This window comes from Metopolophium dirhodum, chromosome 5 (genome assembly GCF_019925205.1).
Source record: "Metopolophium dirhodum isolate CAU chromosome 5, ASM1992520v1, whole genome shotgun sequence".
Lineage (NCBI taxonomy): Eukaryota > Metazoa > Arthropoda > Insecta > Hemiptera > Aphididae > Metopolophium > Metopolophium dirhodum.
In genome coordinates, this window is record NC_083564.1 from 19482953 (window position 1) to 19505689 (window position 22737).

General features: G+C 28.1%; 2 protein-coding genes across 9 annotated transcripts; one reads left to right on the plus strand and one right to left on the minus strand.

Moving 5' to 3' along the window:
• Window positions 1-1995: 1995 nt before the first annotated feature.
• LOC132945493 (UDP-N-acetylglucosamine--peptide N-acetylglucosaminyltransferase 110 kDa subunit-like) lies at window positions 1996-14333 on the plus strand. 3 transcript variants are annotated; one of them, XM_061015262.1, is made up of 8 exons: window positions 1996-2281; window positions 3737-3843; window positions 4506-4588; window positions 4697-4832; window positions 4905-4923; window positions 9625-10771; window positions 11957-12817; window positions 13127-14333. In XM_061015262.1, exons 2-8 carry the CDS (start codon window positions 3766-3768, stop codon window positions 14091-14093), a joined length of 3291 nt encoding a protein of 1096 aa, XP_060871245.1. In that variant the 5' UTR covers window positions 1996-2281; window positions 3737-3765; the 3' UTR covers window positions 14094-14333. The 3 variants fall into 3 exon arrangements, with proteins under 3 accessions (XP_060871245.1, XP_060871244.1, XP_060871246.1); XM_061015261.1 differs by having other exon boundaries at window positions 1996-2271; XM_061015263.1 differs by lacking the exon at window positions 1996-2281 and adding an exon at window positions 3650-3668.
• A 2271-nt stretch (window positions 14334-16604) lies between these two features.
• LOC132944534 (ring canal kelch homolog) lies at window positions 16605-21777 on the minus strand. Of its 6 annotated transcripts, none has more exons than XM_061013935.1 (12): window positions 21606-21772; window positions 21315-21448; window positions 20163-20316; window positions 19872-20100; window positions 19632-19807; window positions 19461-19557; window positions 18167-18320; window positions 17981-18093; window positions 17623-17919; window positions 17421-17561; window positions 17105-17351; window positions 16605-17036 (listed from the first exon to the last, which is right to left on the minus strand). In XM_061013935.1, the coding sequence occupies exons 3-12, from the start codon at window positions 20294-20296 to the stop codon at window positions 16846-16848; spliced, it is 1779 nt and encodes a 592-aa protein (XP_060869918.1). In that variant the 5' UTR covers window positions 20297-20316; window positions 21315-21448; window positions 21606-21772; the 3' UTR covers window positions 16605-16845. The 6 variants fall into 6 exon arrangements, with proteins under 6 accessions (XP_060869918.1, XP_060869917.1, XP_060869921.1 ...); XM_061013934.1 differs by having other exon boundaries at window positions 21602-21772; XM_061013938.1 differs by having other exon boundaries at window positions 17734-17919; window positions 21315-21777.
• Window positions 21778-22737: the final 960 nt, after the last annotated feature.

Below are 22737 nucleotides of genomic sequence, written 5' to 3' on the forward strand. Positions count from 1 at the left end.
TACAAAGAATATCCAGTAAATAGACCTGAACTTCAGCAGTTCAGCCATCCAAAATGTCAAACACTATTTGCACCTATGGCTGTATGAACACATCTATTATAGACTATAATGAAATATGTTATAGTTTATACTTTTAATACCTGCAGCCTAACTATAATATATACCAACATACTAACACATTCCCATATTATATGTATTTATATCTTTGTATAATTGAATAACTTAAAATATTTAAATATAATACAGGGTGATCATACAGCCATACGCATGTAGGTAATACATGTCAATAATACCTAGTCGATTGATTAAAAATAAAATGTACCTATGTAGAGAATTTAATTTGTGTAATAATAATAAAACAAAAATGAACGTAATTATGTTATTATTGCTGCTGTGGATATGAAATATACTCGAATAGTCGAATCTATAATTATTTGTAAAAGATAATAAAATTGAAAACAGCAAGTATGCCATATAGGTGTTTGCAATTTTTGACTACGGTTATTTGTTGGATGTCAACCCTGAACTCACAACTATGCACCAGATACGAAATACTTACGATGACCTACCTTAGATATGTGACTAAATAGCCAAATCCCTAAGTAACTGTTCAAAATTTGAATATACATATATATATATAACTGGAGAATATTTTTTCTGTATATATATTTATGCCACAACACCTGTATTTCTGTAGTAGGTAGGTATCTGTTTTTCGCAAACTATAGGGTCATAGAGACCTAACAATAAATTATTTGCAAGCATAATCTAAAAAATCACATTGATGAAAAGACAAATATTATACATGGTTAAATGATTTAATGATTATTGCAGATTACATACATAGGTATTAGATTTGTGCAAAACTATTACGTTTTGTTAAAAGTAATGTATTATTTTAGAAAATTTACTTTTATTTTTGCTTAGGTATTTGTTTTTTGAATTGAAAATATATTTAAGTTAAAAATATACAAAAAAAGTTTTTAGTTGAAAATGTTGTTCTTTTAAATTTTAAAAATCTTAATAATTGTTTATATCTATCCTTCAGTAGGTAAAATAGAAAAATACACCAAAAAACCATTCTCATTCTTTCGGGGGAATAGAAACAAAGCACTTAAAAAAAATATAAAATTATTTGTTAAACATAAAAACATTTTGATAGCCCAAATAGAAAAGTCGTTATGATACTTCAAAGTTCAAAAGTGTTTCGCTATTCACCCCGTTTTACCCCGTTACCTTATAATATTATACAACTTAATATATTTAAAATTTAATACGAGTTGTGTAATTGATTTTCTTTATATCAGTAATTTTTGTTAAAATGATAATACTATAATAGCTAAGGCACAGAGTAATAAGCAAAGTGTTATACTAGTATCATAAAAGAAGCCACAAGGTATACCTATACATTTTAATATTTTATTTTACTTATACAACACTAATTATATGGATGTACTGGAGTTGTCCTGACTCTGCAGTTGCTGTATTCAAATTTATAATAAAAAATTTACCGTAAGCTTTTGTCGTAATTATATCAAATGTTATACATAAATATGTATCAGGACACAGATAAAAAAGTAAGAGCATGTCATAGACCTTCAATATTTAGATTATATATAATAACAGTCGTCAGTCGAAATATATTATATTACATTTCATATTAACATATTATACGCAATAATGTTATATTATATTATAATATTATTAGTTAATATTCGAACAGAGCACTCACGTGATCCCGGCGTCCAGCTGGAACTAAGCCCCTATGTTCCGTCTATTACAATCATAGACCTATTAACTAGTTAATAGGTCTATGATTACAATACTCCACGGTCTATTATAGGACGTCTATGGAGCATGTCAAAATTGCCGCCAATAGTAGATAACCACGGTTAGTGCCATAGGGACATAATATACCACGAACTAGATCTTGGTTCGTTGTCTATACCGCTCCATGGATATTTGGACCCGGGGTTATAAAAACAACGTGAACGTATATACGTTACATACGTTTTGTATACCTTATAACCTTTATTATTTATTCACCTTTGAATCTTCGATGCGTGATTTATGTTCTCGCGCTCTTACATTATACATTTTCCTCCGAGTCCCTGCTCGTTCAATTCTCTAGACTTGTAACAGTGTTTGTTGCTGACCGAAGTCTGTTCCGTAGTGCGTCTGCAACTGGAATACCTACCTCTAAGCCATTCTGTGCGGAGCGCTTGAAGTTTAGACTTTGTGGATCGATCACCACCCCGTCGGTGTCGCAAAGTGAGTACCTGTAAGTAGCGCGTGCTATAGAGGACATGGCTAAGTACGCTGTTATATTAATCTCAACTTGGACGAAACATCGTCCCGGCACGCGTGTTTTCATTATTAGGTAGGTGCCTATAGTCATAACCATATTTATGATCAATTATTACGTACGCCTGTCTGCGTTTTGTGATTGGAACAAAGCAGACGACGTGGCGAAGATGCGCAGAACCAAGTTGAGAACACGTCGGTGTGTTTAGCCGTGTTAGCAGTGACGTAATTATGTTTTTGGCGCCCTGGGGCACTGTTCCCTCCTTTAAGAATAACTGTTAACTTTGTTATTGGGTGGCTTATTAAAAAACAAAAACATTTTCAATACAAATATATATATATATTAATGTAAATTGATTAACATTTAAAAAAAGAAAAATTATAATTTTCTATGTGAACTTTGTTTTGCAAATGTATTTATAATATCATAAAAGTTCATATTTTTGGTAATTGCAGATTCAACAGTTAGAATTGCTAATCTATTAAGACGATCATCAGTCATTCTCGACCTCAAATAATATTTAACCCTCTTTGATGCTGAAAATGATCTGTCAGCTGAACAATTGCACGCTGGGCTGCACAGATACATCCTTAATGCTATATCTACTTAAGGAAACCGTTCTTGAAGTTTTTCAGTTCTGATAATTTTACAAATATCTATTATAGTTTTAGGTCTTATGTTTTCAGTTAAAAACTGATTAAACTCATTAAACAACTTTTAAATAATAATAACTGACTGCAATTGTTCACTAGTTTTGTTGAATCTTTGTAGTATATCACCCCATAATGTGGCCATTATAGCTGTTTTTAATATTGTTTTTAATTTTAGTATTATATTATTATAAAATTTTCTTGATAATGATGTAATATAACTATTTTACGATTTTCTAAGATTCTACCATTCTGACGCCTGGTCCTGGCGCCCTCTTAAAATTTAGCAACCAAGGCCCTGCCTCCCCCTAAATACGTCTCTGCGTGTTAGAGAATCTCATATATATATAGGCTCTCTAGAGTGTGGCGTGTGGCTGTACTTTATATATTATTGTGTTTTTGCCACGACGAGACAACTATTTACCGTACTTCTTAATAGATTTAATCTATCAGATATATTGAGTAACCACGAGTGTCCAAGTGACTAAATTGCCATTGTAAGTCTTTTTATTTTATATAATTCCTGTTTAGAAACGAACAACCAGCCTATACAGCGCCTAACACTGTTGTGATTGTTCACTGTTCGCTATATTAACATTAACATCATCATATTATATTTTATATGTTTTTTTTAAACACTCCCTACAAGGAAGAAAAAGGAATTATTAAAAACACAATAATAAAATGCACAAATGCTGTTATTAACTAGATATGTAAATATATTTATATTATATTCATCTTAATGTACCTACTAATTACAATACATATTTTATTCTTGCAGCTGATTGACAACAGTCTGGTCATAGGTTTATGTGGATCATTGTCTTCTGTTTTTGTTTGAAAAATCATACCTGTATAATATTTTACACTATGAATTCATTATCATTTGTAAGTAATATATTAATTGTTTAACTATATAATTATATGGGATGTTTATGGGACATTTGTACGAACTATGATTTCATGTTAATCAAGAAAATCCTATTTTGCTATTTGATATTTATAAAGGCTCTAGTTACTGAATTGATAAGTGATTATGCTTAGGCATTTTAATGATAAATAGATTCATCTTGTATATTTTTATCCTTCAAAACTCCTATTATATTATATATTAATTATTAGGACTTTCAGACGCTGGGATGACATTCTTTATTAGGAATCTCATAAATAGTATGTTGAAATGGGAGACAAGGGGGACTACAAATTTCTGTGGTATATTTGTTATTGCTAATATTTTCTGTATGTTTACAATCAAGAGGACACTACACCCTTATTTATTGTCTTAATATTATAAGCACATAACAGCAGATTAATTAAGTCAAATATGAGCTCCTGAATATTATTTTGCCATGTACAACTTACTTTTATGGCAAACAATTTGTGTGGGGTCCTATTAAAGGAGACAGTTGTCTAAAATGCCACTTTTGTAAAGCATAATCATAGAGGTTATTTCTTTTTAAAATGTTTGATAAATCTCTTAAACTCTTGAATAATTATTAATATATATATTAAATTTATTAATCAATTAATAATTATTTTAATACTTGCAGGATGTATTTTGTTCAAAACATTCAGAATCGGAAGCACCGATATCAGTTATTACAGAGATCTTATCAGAAAATGACCCTTTAAAGTAAATAATTTACAATTATTATTAATATTACCATGTATAGGTAAAGATCTCAAATGTTATTTGTGTGCATATTTAATAATAATGAATTGTTTTTTTTTTTTTTTTAAGATTTCAAAATATCTCCAACGAATTTAGCAAATTAGGATTTACCAAAGTGAAGGATTTGGCTGCAGCAACTCTTGGAAAAGCCAGTTTAGTGAAATTGTCAGGAGATACTCTAACGCTGCTTTATGGAGCTATAGAGGTATAAACTAATAACATTCAACATTTTTGATTATATTTAATATTTATATAATTATATATATATTTTTTTTAGAAATATAGTGAACGCCTGGGTAAGTTATTATTATCAGTACTATCTATTACTATATTATAATTAGATGAGCATACGTAAACTACGACTTGATATAATTGGATATTCACCCATAACAAATCTCCTCGATCGATATTTATTATTATAATTTTTTTGTAATTATTATTTTAATAATGAATAACCATAGGTACTTTTTTCACCAGTCGTTCATGGATCTAGGACATTTTAGCGTGAAGCCATTTTGACGTTTCGTTTTATTTTATTAAAATTATTATTTATTTAATTTAAAAAAAATTGATAACTGATAATCTTTGAGTTATGTTAGTGTTTTTTAATAAAAGTAAATACATATATAATTATATTATAAATATTATATCAATGGTAGGCAAATGGCGTAAGCGGCATTTTTTTTAAAAATCAAAGCTTCTGCATATTATTGTAAACTGCATGATTATAAATATCATTAGTTAATATTCAAAAACCCAAGGCTGGGTTAATCCAAGGCATTAACGAGTTAATTAGTTAGACGATGACTTTTACTTAAAAGTTAAGTTAATTTAAACTTATCAACTTAACTTACTAGTTTGGTGTTTTAATTAACTTAACTTTAACTTGACTCATTTGCCTCTACATTAATTTAAAATCAACTCATATTTTTTTTATTTTCCCAATTAAGTTAATTTTGAATATTCTTATCCAGAAAAATATTTTGTTTATTACGGATTTTCGGTTTATAATAATCATTATAAGTTCGCAGAATATAGAAAATATTATCAAAAAAAAAAATAAGATATATTTACAAAGAACTTCGTATTTATGTTTAAAGATATAAAATAATATATTGTTACAATAAGTTACTTATATATAATAATACAGGTGTAACATTAGTCACCCTTATGAAGACATGGATGCCACAAATTATATTCATAAATCATAATACCTATTCAATGCTCATTAGTTTTTAATTATTTTTTATTAGTAAAATAATGATTATCATAGATTGTTTGAGTAGTAATATACCTATGAATGATGATAAATATTCAAGTGATTATCACTTATTTTATTAAATAATAATTCATAAATGCATTTTTTTTATTATTATTAATTGAAGTTAAGTTAATTTATGTATTAAGGCGACGTTACAGTGACATTTGTTGTCTTCGTCTTACAAGTGCGTAACATAGCAAATTTTACGCTCAGTAGAACACGTTTATCTTGGTTAGTTTAAAAAGTAGAGCGAATGTACCTCTTATACAATTTAAAGGTAAGATTATTATCTAGACAATGACATAGGCTTTACATTATATTTTTATTTTAAAGAGAGTTATGAGTATTTTAAGTTGAAAAAACAGTTTACAATTTTAAAATACACATAACTCGCTTTAAAATTAAAATATAATAAAAAGTCTACGCCATTGTCTAGATAATAGTCATGCTTTTAAATTTTATTAGAGGTCAATATTCGCTCTAATTTTTAAACTAACTGCTGAGCGTAAAAGTTGCTGTTACGCACTTGTAAGATGGAGACAACAAAATTTGTCACTGTAACTTCGCCTTAAAAATGTCTTTTGATTTAACTTTTAATTTAATTAAAAAAAAAATATTTAACTGAGTTAAAAAATATCATTAATTTGCCCAGTCTTGCAAAAATCAATGTTTTAACATGTGGTTGTAAACAGAATGGAGTATATTGGAGGGAATGAAGAAATTGGGTGTAAATGTAAATTAAAAGACGTAAACGGCATTTAAGGAAATTTGACAAAATCATTGTTGGCGGTTACATAAATTTATCATTTTAAATTGCTATAACATATTATTACTCTAAAAGAAATAAGTGATTCCGATACATATTTATAAATTTATTGAAACTTAAAAACTAAAGAATAAAAAATTATTATAATAATAGATCGCTTATTTTACTTAACTGATCTTGGCACCAGAACTCAATGCATTATTATAATTCTTAGGTACAATAAAAATTTTCAAAAATAAATTGGAGCCCAGGTAAATATTTGGCTAATATTTAGTTTTAATAATTTACTAAATATTATGTACTAAAGTGTATTTGTATATTTTTATGAATATCTTATTCAATGTAAATATTATTAATTTTAAATTAATTATTTTCACATAGTAATGATTTTAAATCTTAAGCTTTTCACAATTTGCTATACACTAACATATTTTCAAAATATATTGAGCTAAATAATAATATAATAATTTGATAATAAAATAAATAAATAGTATGTAAACTTGCATGACAAATTTTACATTTTTTGTATTTTAAAAATATTATAGTTGTTATTGAGCTATTTATAGAAAATTATTTTTATTTTTCATTTCATTAAAAAAATGTTTAATTAGTCAAAACCTTGATAATGTAATACCATGTTCCTATTTAGATATTAGTATATTACTTTAGGTATTTGAAAACAATTAATGATAGATAAGCATTTGAAGTTCAATAAGAACAAGATTAATTGTTAAAAAAAAATATAGGAGAAAATTTACATATATCATACCAACCATTATTTTAAACCAATAATTATTATTATAATAGCTTTGAAACCCATGGCAACCATTTATAAACAAAAATTTCAATCAGAAATCTCAAAATCCCTGTTTGAGCACCTCCTGGGGTTGGTCCTCTCCCTTTTTTAATTAGCCCATCTTCTGCCCAGAGATCTGATCTATCTCTGTACCAAATGATCTTGTGCACTTTGTTGCCTGGAAACCAATAATTATTATTATTATAGCTTCAATACCCATGGTAACCAATGGACATGCACATAGACAGACAAACATTCTATCTCCTCCTGGGGTTAGTTGCCATGTTAATATGGAGACACACACACACACACATACATTCATTTTTATATATATAGATTAATTTTTCAAGACATTTAGATTAATTTTATGCTAATGCCTATTTATACTTCAAACTTATTTACAACGTTCGATGATTACCGAATGTAATGACTCACAAGTAAATTTTACTATAGTAATATAATGTGTTAAAAAATATACTATTGTAATAAATATATATTAACAATAAAATAAATGCAATGTTTTTGAAAAAATGTATTAAGTATTACTTTTGTACAATAAATTATTATTATATCACTATACTCACATCATTAAATATACTTAGCTAACATCTTTTCTCATAATCGTTTTTCGTTTGCAATGATTCATCATTGTCTGGTTGTGTTCTTACTCTAAGTTTATCGTTTTATACTAATTTATAGTTTTTCTGTAAAATTATATATAAGATATTCATTAACCTCAAATTATTCTCCATCCACCAAAACTCGGATGCGACTACACTTAAATTATAGGGACTTTATGTATGCCTATCTAACTCAATCCCCCCTCCCACAACACTACCAAAACCATTAATAAGTAATAACATATTTTTGTAACACAACTTCAGTAATTCAAAATATTATTTATTTGTGTATAAAACCACTAAATTACACTTAAAAAGTTAACAATTATCTTATGATTACAAAATAATATTTTACAAGTTATAACCAATATAAAAAAAGCTGAGCAAGTGGGTGTCGATCTGCTGTACAGTATGTTACAAGGTGGTCACTGTCATGGATGGTGTTAAATTTGAATTCTTAACTCAAAATAATTTGCTAGTTTTTGTGATTTTTCCATATTTTGTCAAGATTTAAAAGATTTATTGAACTTTAAATGCTTATAAAAAAAAACTGTGTCTAAGGATTTTTAATAATTTTCAAATATCATTGTAACACTATTGTTGGAGTCTTGTATTAAATTTTCAAGCTATTTTACACAACAAATTAAGTTTTATTGACATTCATAGAAAAAAAAACTAATAAAATTGGAAACTGAAAATGTCCATAAACAGTTAAAAACAATTCAAAATATTTTTAAGCTATGCATTGAATATTCATTATCCCCAAATTATTCTCTGTCCACCAAAAAGCATAGGTACAACTACACTTAAATTATAAAGACTCTAAAATTATGTATACCCATCTAACTAATCCCCCACACACAAACGCTTACACAAAACTACCAAAACTCTTAATAACATATTTTTCTAACACAACTTCAGCAATTCAAAATATTATTTATTTGTATATAAATCATTATATTATATTTGAAAAATTATCAATTATCTTATGATTACAATATAATAGTTTACAAGCTACAACCAATATAACAAATACAAATAATAAATGTTTGATATTAGTTAATAAGACTATAATATATTATTTTAAATCTAATTTCCTCGTATTTTGCTGTACTTTTATGTAAATTGCAACATCCATCTAAATATTTTTTTTAATATACTAGTTAGTAAACATTTGCTTAAACATACTTGTTTACAAATTTATAATTTATTGTATACATGAAATGCTATATTCAAAGGAAATTTGAAATAACTTGTTTAACTACGAAAAAAACTGATTTTTAATAGTTTTTTTTTAAAATAAAAAGTCAAATAAAAATGAAATTTCATTTAACACAATGAAACGGCTCATTTCTTTCTCACATTATTTTTGGCGTTTTCTAATAGTGACCAGGAGTTCTAATAAAAAAGAATGGGGGTTCTTGTGTCTCATCGCTTTTTGTCATAGAATTCTATCTGAATCTAATTGTTAATATACCAATTTATTTACTGAAATATTAATTAGTGTTTAATTTTCAAAATTGTTTATAATATTATAAATATACATTTTTTTAGATAATCTTCTAAAATCTGCAAAATTGGAACTTAAAAATGGAAATTTCATTAGTACTCAAAAAATATGTGAAGAATTATTTATACATAAACCGACAGATTTAAATGTTTTATTGCTTAATGCCAAATCATTTTTCAAATGTGGAAATTATGAAGAATGTATTGATTGTTTAGAAAAAGCAAAACAAATTAATCCCAAATGTTCTGAAGTTTTAAGTAACTTTGCATTAGTTTACATAAAAAAATCAGAAAATGATTTAGCAAATCAATACCTTTTTGAAGTATGTGCATTAAAACCTTATTGTGTGGATGCATGGACAGATTATGCCAATTTTTTATTTATGACAAATGACTTAATCAATGCTGAGTTGGCTTATGTACGTGTTTTAAGTATAAAACCCGAATTATATAAAGTACGTAATGAGTACGGAAAACTACTATTAAAATTAAACAAAATAAAAGAGGCTAAAGAGCAATTTAAGATTTCTTACCACTGTGCAACAGAATGCCCTGAAACTCTAAACAATTTAGCAGATGTTTATTACAAAAGCGGTAAATTTGAAAAAGCAATTTCTAAATATAAAAAAGTTTTAGAAATAAATCCTGGTCTAATGAATGCTCGTTTTTATTTGGGAATGGCTCATCTAAAAATTACAGAGTACCAAAATGCAGCTAATGCATTTTGGAAAGCAATAGCATTAGAACCAGAAAATATGACAATTTTAAAAAATTTAGCTGTTACATTCTGTCATCTAGAAAATATGGTATTGTGTGTTGAAGTATACAAAAAGTGTTTAAAACTCCAACCTGAAAACTTAGATTTGAATTTAGAACTGGCCATGATATATTTACACAAAATAAAAAATTATCAAGAAGCTGCAATATATTTTAAAAAATGTATCCAATTAAATCCGGAAAGAATAGACCTGTACAAGAATCTTTTTGTTACATTCCGTAAAGTTAATGATCATCAAAACGCGTCTGATACTTGCATGTCAATAGGAGATTTGTACTTAGAAAGTGATGATCAAGAAAATGCAAGAAATGCTTTTTGTTGTGCGGTACTTTTCAACCCAGGGAATGCAGTTGGTCATTGGAAAATGGGCCTGACTATGTATAATTTGGGACATTCGGATTTGGCTCTTAAAAGGTAATAATTAATCAACACAATTAAAATATGCTCTAAATAGACCCTACAAATATTCTCTAATTACTCCTTAAATTGGTAAAATTTGCAGAAAATACTCTTTTCTTTTACTTCAATGAGTTTAAAAATGTATATACAAGTTACAATAAGAAACATAATATTATGTATAATAGATACATCTTTAAATTTAATAAATTTAAAATATTTACATTTACCATTTAATAATATGCTTAAACTTGAAAATATGTATTGTATCTTTTCTTTAGTAAATTATTTAAAATCAGTCACATTTAAAAAATTTTCCAATTGAATCACAAACATGTTATTGACCAACTTCTGTAATTTTTGTTTTTGAATTGAATAACAATTTTTTTCTTGCAGCTCATAATATTTAGTAATTTACAACTAGAATTTAATTTTTTATGAACAAGAATTTACAATTTAAAATCTCCGAATTATTCTTTAATTTGCAGAATACATTTTTACTATGAATCTGTAGTGTACTAGTTGTCCACATTTTTCACAACTATTGAACTGCATAAAATCAACAACATAACACATTAGATTTTGGATATTTTTTTATTATTTATCATAATTCAATTGTATGTGTTGGTTATATTGTTTGTATCTAGCTATATTTTAAAATGTAACATTTTTGCCTATTATCAAATACTAATAATAATAAAGAAAGTAAGCCAGTTTTAATATAAGTTCAGAATATAATATCAATAATTCATTAATAAATGGTTATTAATAATTTTTAATTATTATTATTTTTATTATTAATAATTATTTTGCATATTTGATACTATTAGTGTACATTTTATATACATTTGAATTTTGCATGCATGCAATTAATTTTGACTATTTTATAAGTTTTGAATATTAGTATTAGTTATTACAACTGTTCCTTTTTAGACTTCAGTTTAAGATATTGTTATTTTCTTACCTTCTTTGTTATTAATTTCTGTTTCCCATAATATACACAAAGTACTTGCTACTTAATTTATACCTTGTATAATGAATACATTCTAGTACCTACTACATGTATGTTATTGCAACAATAAACGATGTGGGCCGGAGGGGACGTAATGCTAACGCAGTCCCCCCTCCAGTTCTCGATACCTTGGAAAAAAATGGATACTTTCAGTATAGGTAGTAATAATTATATCATTGATTTTTCAACAGATACAAACATGCGATAGAAATAAATCCAAATTTGGCCGATGCCTATTGTGATATGGCAGTAATTTTTGATGAACAAGGCCTTTTTGAAAAAGCCATACAATATTACAAAATGACAATCAATTTAAAACCATCCAATTTAAACGCTCATTTGAATTTAGCAGATATTTTGTTCAAACAAAAAATAAACCTTCTAGAGGCTATAACGCATTATAAAATAGCTCTAGAATATTACAATACATCTGTTGATATTTATATACAAATGGGAAATATTTATACAGAGTTAAATATGAGTAAAGATGCATTACATTCTTTTTACATGGCAATTCAGCATGATCCACAATGTTTAGAAGCTTACATTTCGGTTGGTTCTATACTAGAAGACAGTGATAATTTCATTGAAGCAATTCGTGCTTACGAATCCGTATTAAAATTACAACCAGATCATCCAGATGTATATTGTCATTTAGTAAACTGTTTACAAAAAGTGTGTGATTGGTCAGACTATGATTCACGTGTAAAAAAATTACAAGAAATTGTTAACGAACAACTGAATGATGATGACGTGTTGTCCTTATTACCTCACGATGCATTGATGTTTCCTCTATCTTTGGAAGTACTAACTAAAATTGCTTCTAAGTTTGCAAAACATTGTGTTCAAAAATTGAACGAATCAATAAAAGAACCTCCACAATTTGTTCATCCAACAGTTTTCAATGGAAATATAAAGATTGGTTTTGTATCAACCAATTTTGGTAAACATCCAATAACGACCATTATGGAAACATTAACCAGTATATGCAAAAACCAACAAGTAGATGTAATTTGTTATTCTATATCTTCAAATGACAATATTCCATCTTGGTAAATATTTTATTTAAATTATTTTTATAAATAGTAAGCGTGTAACTTATAGACCTTTTTTAATAAACATTTTTTACTACATTTATTATTTGATAGTAAAAAATTGTTAAGAACAAGGATTTTATGATCATGTGTTTTCTGATTTCTTAGAAATAAATACTTTGTAATTTGACCTAACAATTTACTAAATTCTTTAAAAGCACATTGTTAACTAGTATTTTTATAATGTATTTTACTCAAACATTTGATCAGTCACCCATTATTATTCGATTTTAATATAAATTATGTAATATCATTTTTTTATTTTAGGTTGAATAACTCTGAACACCTCAAAGATTTGTCACAACTCAAATTTGTTGATGCTGCTAAAGTTATTAATAGTGATGGAATCCATGTATTGGTTGACATGAGTGGTTATACAAAGGGTGCCCAAACGGAAATATTTGCTTTGAGACCGGCCCCAGTTCAAGTTTCATGGTTTGGTTATCTTAGTACCAGTGGTGCAACGTTCATGGATTACTTCATTACAGATCGTATATGTTCTCCTCCAGAACTTCAAAATATATATACTGAACAATTGAATTTTACAAATCATACTATTTTTATTGGCGACCACAAACAGAAGTTTTCTAATTTACAACAACGCTTATGTTTTGATGAAGAACTGAAAAGATCAACTTTCAACTTGCCAGAAAATGTTGTTGTTTTCTGTAATTTTAGTAAACTGTTTAAAATAGACCCATTTACTTTACATATGTGGATAACTATTTTGAATAATGTTCCTAAGTCTGTACTATGGCTTTTACATTTGAATGATGTTGCTGAAAATAACTTAAGAACTTTTGCTGATGTTTTAAACTTTGATACATCACGCATCATTTTTGCTGACTTTATTCCTAAATATCAACACCTGAATCGAATCCAGTTGGCCGATATATATTTGGATACACATTTATACAATGGACACATAGCGTGCTTGGATGCATTATGGGCAGGAGTTCCAGTAATAACATTACCGGGAGATACATATGCATCTCGTGTAACAACCTCACAATTGACTACTTTAGGAATTACTGATACTATTGCTCAAAATGAAGAAAACTATATTGATATTGCAATACAATTGGGGTTGAACAAATGCTACATGGAAAAAATGAGAAAAAATATTTGGGATTTAAAAATGGTCAGCCATCTGTTTAATATAAATTGTTATGTAACAGAAATTCTTTTAATCTTGAAAGTTATCTCTCTGACAAAACCTAAATTGGGCACGTAGAAATGTATAATTTTATGAAAAATTATTAAAAGTGTAATTTTTTTTTCATTTGCTTTTAGTTTTTAAACATTTACTATTTTTATTTAGTTTTTATTATTCATATGTATACTCATAAAGTGCACCATTCAATTTTTGTTAATTCTAAATTGTATACATGCTTTGTATAGTTTTATTTTTTTCAGACTAATGAGAATAATATCATTATTAATTAAAATGTTGAAAATAAATAACCAATAACTAATTCAACTTTGTGTTGTAATAATTAATCCATAAATTAAATAGTATTCTAAAATATATAGGTACTCATGCTGTTGCATATTGCATATACCTTGTTTCATATTATATATTATGCTACTTAGAGATGGGTGGTACTAATGATGCCATTTTACAATAGTATTTTATTTACATTTGTTCTTTTAGTAGTTTTGGATTTGAACCCAGAGGGTTCAAATAATATTGTTAATTAGAGTTTGTAGTGGCATCAAAGTAAACAAATACATCTAACCAAACGTATCAAGAATTAAACACCTATCCCCAAAAATTTTGGCTAAATGATTGATTATAAATCCTAGACATTTAAATATAATTGGCACTTGGCAATGATATTTTAGATTCTGAGCGGATCGAAAGAATGTGTACCGTATTGATTTTACAATGATGTGTGTTTTTTTGCCAGCAATATTTTGGGTAGTAAAAATGTTCCGAATTTCAAGATTAGCATCTTTTCTGACAGAAAAGTAAATCTAGTTGGTATTTCTAAAATTGAAAATTCTAAGAAGTTTTAGATAGCGTCATGAAAAACATAAAAAAAGTGAAAAAAAATGGTCATTTTACACAAAACCAATTTTAAAAAAAGCCTATAACATAAGAAATTTTAATCGACATGCTTGACAACTACTAAACAGCAGTGTTAAGTACCCACTTTTCCACCTTTTTTAATCATGTAGGTATCGTAAGCTTATAGTTATTGCATACTTAAAAATATACCTCAATCCCTCCTTGGTTTTTAGATTCTGAGCGAAGCGATGAATGTATTGATTTTACAATGATGTATGTTTTTTTTTAATTTTTAATTTTAATTTTAATTTTTGTGTCTGTCATCACCTTTTAGGACAGTAAAAGTGCTTGGATTTTCTTCAACAGTAACTTTTCTGATAGGAAAGTGAATCTAGTTAGTACTTTGGGGGTTCAAAAGTAAAAATTTCCAAGTAGTTTTCTAAAGCGACGTGAAAAACAAAAGAAAAATTAAGAAAAAACGGGAATTTTCAAAGGCAGATGAAAAAAATTAAGAATTCTTAGTCACAGTTTTGATTTATAAGCATTTTAAGTTCAAATTTTGACAAAATACGGAAAAATCACGAAAATTAGCAAATTAATTTGAGAACGTAGTACTCATAGCTAGAGCGCGGATTTATATGCATTAAAAACCAATCAAATATGCGGTAAAAACCTTAGATATGCATAAATATGTGCATTGAAGTGTTAAAGTATGCATAAAAAAATTTGTAAAAAAAAGTGCTTATTGAACATTTAATTTAAATTAAAAACAATATAGGTATTTAAAATTATGGAACCCTCATAGAAATACTTTTCTTTACTTTCATCATTTTGTAGATAGTTTTAATTTATAAGAAAAAAAAATAGGAATCAATTAATAAGAAAAATGTTTGAGTAAACCATTTACACCTACAAGTATACCTATTAATTTATTTTGATATTAATCGAAACTATACAAATATAATATTATTTTCTTATATTACAATAGTATATAAAAAAAACATCGAAATATACAATTAAAATTGTAAAATAAGCCCTTGAAGTAGATAAATGTCAAAGTATGGAAAAATATGCACTAAAAAAGTTTCATTTCGACATGCCATGACTCATGAAACACATTTTGTTCTCACTTAGTAGTTATAATACAATCAACCAGAATATAAATGCAAATGCGTACAAATCCACGCTCTTCACATTACTGCGCAGTTGTAAATTTGTAATATAAAAACAAGATATTTTTAGACTAAAATACCAAATTCAATATATTATTATGAAATGGTTCTGAAACTGTGTTCCACGGATATCACTTTAGGGTTTCCGCGAAATACATTATAATTAAAATTTAGAAGTCCTCTCTGACTGTTATTTAAAATATTTTTCAGATTAAATACAGTACATTATACACATTATTATTATAATTTTTATTGCAAATAATCCTTACATAAAATTACGCTAATAATGAAACAAAGTATTATAGGGGTTCTAATTAAAATTTTCAAGCTGTAATAACTTATTATTAAAAGATTTTTTTTAAGTATTATAAGTGCAAAGTATGAATGTATATTTAATATATTATTTAATAATAATTTATATTGTTAGATGTTCTAATTAATAATTATTATAGTTAAAGTAAATATTTATGATAAGTACTATTATTTTTATACTATAAATTCATTACTCAAAACAGAATCTAAAAGATATAATGTAAATACAGCAATATAATGAACTGTGTAGCTTATTTATTTAATTTGTAAATAATCAATTTAAATTATAAAATACAATTTAGGTACGCATTATGTATAATCAAACATTCACAAAAACAAATATGTATTGAACAGTTATTTTTGTTAACTATGTATTATACATATTTCATCATAAATTATACATAAATATATGTATATTACTATAAATTATTACATAAATATATGTATAATACATAAATATACCCATTAATATATTACTATCAACAATAAGATCATTCTGTGTACTGATTAATTGGTGGTGGTCTATCAATGACTACTCCTCCATAAATGTGTACTCCATGTCTAGACAATGTCTCCATGGTCCAAGTATTGGTGAGTGGGTCGTAAATTTCTACAGTATCAACAATAGATTTGTCAGTTTCTCCGCCAATAACATACAATAAACCATCTAATGCCACTACTCCTATATAAAAATGTAATTTAAATTCAATGTATTTTTATAAAGGCTGTCCTAAAAAATAAAATTGTTACCAGGACGAAATCGGCATATTTCCATATCAGCTACAGCAGACCAAACTCCATCATTTGGTCTGTAAACCTCACCACTTTTAAGACACACTCTGCCATTAAAGCCGCCAATAGCATACATAAGACCGTCCAAGACTCCTACACCAACACCTTGACGAGATACAGACATTTCTGCAACTGGAGTCCATTTGTCGAGACTGGGGTCATAATATTCCACTGATTTCAAATTTTTACTACTAAAACCTCCAACCTATTTAGTTTAATAAAGGACATGAAATGTATTACAAATTAAAAATAAAGAAATAATAAAATTAGTCACCGCATATAAATGATTATTGAAAACACCAACACCACAATTACTTCTCTCAATTGACATACTCGAAACCATTTGCCATTTTTGAATACTGACATCAAAGACCTCTACACTATTTAATAAGCAGGTGTCGTCAAGTCCACCAACCTAGAATTACAAATGATATACATTTTTAATATAAAATAAGTAAAATATTGATTCAACTTACTGCATAAATACAATCATTCAATATCCCAACTCCCAATCGCCTCCTACTAACTAACATGTCCACCATTGGAACCCAAGAGGGCGATTGTGAAGATACATCAAGCATACTAACAGATTTAGAACTTTTTCCATTCACACCACCCACAACAAACACAAATTGATCACTTATTACGCCAAAGCCAGCTGTCTCACGACAATCATTTATCCCTGGTGCATTCTCATGTAGTTTGGTTGCTGGGTCATACCATTCTGTATAACACTTTGGAGATGTGTAAGACTGATTGAACATTAAAATAACCTGATAAGAGTTAAATTGACAAAATTATTGTGAAGATGGATTAATCAAATCGGATTCATACTTTTTGTGAACCACCAAACTGCCTAGGTTTACATCTAATCGATTTTGGAATGGAAAAATGACAAACCAATTTTTGTAGATTAAAACGTAATGCTTCAATTATAAATTTGTTACCTGAAAACATTATAATAATAATTAATTAACTATATAAATTCATAATGATGGAATATTTACGAAAAGAACATACATTTAGGACTATTATTTAGAAGAGGTTCTTCAACTACATTATCTAAAATATCAGGCCTTAATAGTGGCAAACGTACATGTTCCATTAATTCATGCAAAAAATCCTTTCTCCGATCCAAATCATGTTTTACCCATTTAATAACACATTCAAATACCTAAAGTAACAAAAATTTAAATTAAATTAAAATATATTGACTTGCTAAGCCACCCATTTGTGTATGATTATCACAGGGTCTCATAAATATCTTCAAGATTAAATAACAAGAATTAAGATTAAAAATAATCTTCAAGATTTTGGGTTTCTTCTTTTTATAGGACACAAAGGATTTATTATATTTGTATGGTATTAAATCTATTTTTTATTAGTTTTAATGCATTAATAACTTTCTATATAGGTAATAATAATATCAAAATATTTTTTTATAATTGTTAAGCCTTATAATTTGTAATTTGTTATTTAAAAGCCCACACACTATAGACACGCAATAGAAGGCTTATGTGCTGCATCTGAACTTTTTTGGATTTTCTTCATTGGATTTTTGAAAAAAAAATCTTAATTTTAGTCTTTTAAAATAGAAAATTGACTTCCTAAAATGCCTACATATTTTGTCAACGAGTTCATACATGTATAAAAATTAAAATCGGACATTTTGAAGTATGTGTAATTTACCATCACTTAAATGTCTAAAACGTATGAAAAATATGTGTGTTGTGATCCCTTTAACAATAATATAATAAAATATATTTTGTAATATTATTAAACAGTCTTCGCTCAGAATCGTAGTTTTTCGAAAACAATAATTTTATATCATTGAATACCAAATATTAGTACACATCCATCACAGCGATCCTTCTAAACACCTACTGTAAAGCAGAGCGATTCCCACCTTTTTTAAGTTTGTTTTTCCATGCAAAATATTAAAATACAAATTAACAATTGAAAGGTGGGCAGGAATGTACTTAACATTTTTTCGGATTTCATGTTTTTGCGGAATAAAGTGCCATGAAGTAATCTCAATATATTTTAACAATCATAAAATTCCCAGAATGTTTCTATCGTGCACAAACTTAGAAATCTGCAATTTGTTGCCTATTAAAACGTGTCATGTGCGTTTGTGGCCTTTAATGTTCACAATAAGTTGACTTGACGCGCAACGTCAAACATGTAAGAATGTCATGTACGTTCCAAATAAAATTTAAAAAAATGTATAACACATTTTTCGTTTTTAGTTGTTACTGTAAAATTTACGAATAGCTACTTAGCACGTTATTCCTGCCAATAGTAGTTTACTTACCTTTTCTTCGAATGGAACAGCAAGGTCATTACATGAAATAAGTTTCATCAAAGCTTCAGAAGATAAAGATAGGAACTCATCACTTTTAACCACTTCTCTGAAAATAATTGTCATAATAAAATAATTTATTACTGAAAAATAAAGAGTATTAAGCTAATTATTGATTCATACAAAAACTGGTTTTTTATTAATGCTTCAGAAATTGATAACAATTCCGTACAGTTATGTAAATCAGCAAACGCTTTGATTCGAAGACAATTTGATGGAACTAGTTGTTTTTGTATAAACTCAACACATGCATCAATTACAAAATCTAACTGTAAGACATTTGCGGCTGGTAACAACACCTTACAAATAAACAATTATTTACACAAAATGATATGTTGTTTAATATATAAATAATATTCATACCTGTACATTTTCTTTTGAGACCATAATTTCTCCAGTATAAATATAATCTACTAATAGTTGTAAAATGGAAGAATCTAATTCTCTTATATTAACAAGATCTTTATAGCTCTCATCAAAATCACTAAACATTGCACGGAAATATGGACTACCTGCTATTAAAACATTTTTGTGTCCAATTACAATTTTATCATCATCTGTTTGTATACTGATGTCACATAAAACTTCATTTCTAAAAAAAAAATGTGTTACTGATATTTATTTTGAATGCAGGTAAAATCACTGTCAACATACTTGCGTAGAGACTGTAAGTTTTCCAGTATCCTAACAGAGTGAGAGTTATTTCTGAAATTTGTATGTTCACATTCTTTGGATGTCAGAACTTGTTTTAGATCACTTTCAAATGATGAAGTCTGTAAGCCATCCATTTCTTTTACTGGCACAACACCTTTGAAAATAATTTAAAAACTGTGATCAATTTTAATATCATCATTGTGTTAAAACTTAATACTATATGTAAGTACCTATAGACAGGGTAAAAACCAACATAATACCTACTGCTGTTATTAGGTATTAAATAAGGTAGTTAGATTTATTGAATATAAATAATTGTCGAAATAAATAATATGGAAATAACGATGTTCATTGTTCCTAGATAATAAATACTACATTTTATGTAGGTATAATGCTAGGCATGTAATTTTAGTTGAATTAATTTTTGGCGCTAAAATGTTGACTGATACTCATAAATGATTACCAGGTCATAACTACTATACCTATTCTGTATAGTTTATCTCTTGTTAGTTATGTACACATTTGATGTATCACCTGCAAGAATTTATTTAAATAATAATAAAAAAATAAATACAATATAAGTGCCTAGGCTAGGCGATTCTAATTAGGGATCTTAATGATTTATATTAGTATTCATAATTTTATATCGGCGCTTTTATTATATTTTTAGCAGAACTCTGTCGTTTATCAATAAGTATAAGTATGAATGCCTTTCCCGAATAATCTACAACTTTACGGATCATTTGACATTTATTTGTAACTTCATAGTTCATGTTATTATATGATCACATACGTATAGTTACAATTTCCTTCACCAAACTAATAACCATACTGAGAACTTGATAAATCCACATACAGATGAACAATCACAAAGAATTGAGTGTTTATGGAGACATGCAAAAGTAAAATGTAATATAAGGCCTTGTGGAGCGTTACGATACCTACTCGGAAGTAGGGTACTATTAAGAGTGAAGGAGTTCGGTCAATCTGACCGATTATGTCTTTGAAAGCTCTAGCGTAGATATTATAATTTTTTTTTTTCGTACACAACATACGACACAACTACACAAGTAGTCATTTTTCGTGGACAGCATACGACACGGGTAAATGAATTTCTAACTTATAACAATATGCGAATGTCAAAATTCTTACTTTGTCGCGTGTCGGTGTGTACGAGAACCTGGAGCAGCGACTTCGGACGTGTCGACGATGGGGAATTCGGCGAGAGAGTTAGTCAATGATACAACTGACCTGTGTTGGTTATTATCACGAGTTAGCCAACACGACTGCGAATTCGACGGCGCCGCGGTGTGCAGTAATAATATTATTAAAAAAAAAAATTCAAAATTAATATAACAATAAATTATGAATCGATACAATTGGGCGTAAAATTGATAATACAATATTTATAATTAACCGAAAACGCGTGTACGGTATACCTACTCTCCGCGAAGACTGAGGAGATTAATATAGTGAAACGCATTATCACACGAGACCCGGCAATTTGCAAGTTTGCGGCGGTTAAATGAAGCCGGACACAATTTTACCGCCATCGCCGAGACAAAAGAATTTTACCGCCACTGCCGCGCTGACCGGGACGGCGACGGATTTCCCTAGCTTAGATGCACGGATTTAACCGCGGGTACTTGATTCTTGTGCAAGCATGTACAATTTTCACTTATTGCAAGATGTAACACTTTAAGAGAACGGTTAGTGAGTCGTGAATGTTTTCACTGTGTAATGTGTATACAACTATTTAATTAAAAAATAATTTTTATTTCTATACGCTGATCAGCAAAGTTTTAATAAGAAATCGGGAATCTGTGGCTTACAATATTATTTCAAACCATTTTAATATTATGTTGTATTTATTTATATAATTTGAAAGAGTGTCAATACTTTCAAATAGATAGCGTTTCAGTCGCTAAATTTCTCCCACCACAGAAATACCGTTGAATAACTTGACCGCAATTAATATTAACACCGTCGCCAGTCCATACTGTCTTAGTTCATGATTTATGTTCTATATTATTATGTTAATACTATACAGTGTGCCGGGTCCAACAATATTGTGAGTGGGGAACGAGGTGGCCGAGCGGTATAACGCGACGGATTCGGCACAGCCGGTCCGAGTTCGATCCTCGACACGAACGTCTCTCCAGCACCACCCATTCAAAAATTTTACAATTTTTTTTTACAGGAAATTAGCATGTAATTAGCATGAATTTGCATGACTATCGCCAAAATTTGCATGACAAAATATACAACTCTATGACAAAAAATGATGTGCGGTGCTGGAGAGACGTCTCACCAGCACCGCCAACGTGAAAAATTAAAAATAATAACAAACTCGATATACCAAAATGTAGCACGTGATTAGCACGAATTTGCACGATATACCCCGAAATTCGCACGTGTCTGGTCCGCAAACAAACCACGTTCGAATATTTCGCGCGTCACGCCAGCACCGCCCAAAATGGAAATTTTGCGAAAATCAAAAAACTGTTTATGCCAATATTTAGCACGTGATTAGCACGAATTTGCACGATATACCCCGAAATTCGCACGTGTCTGG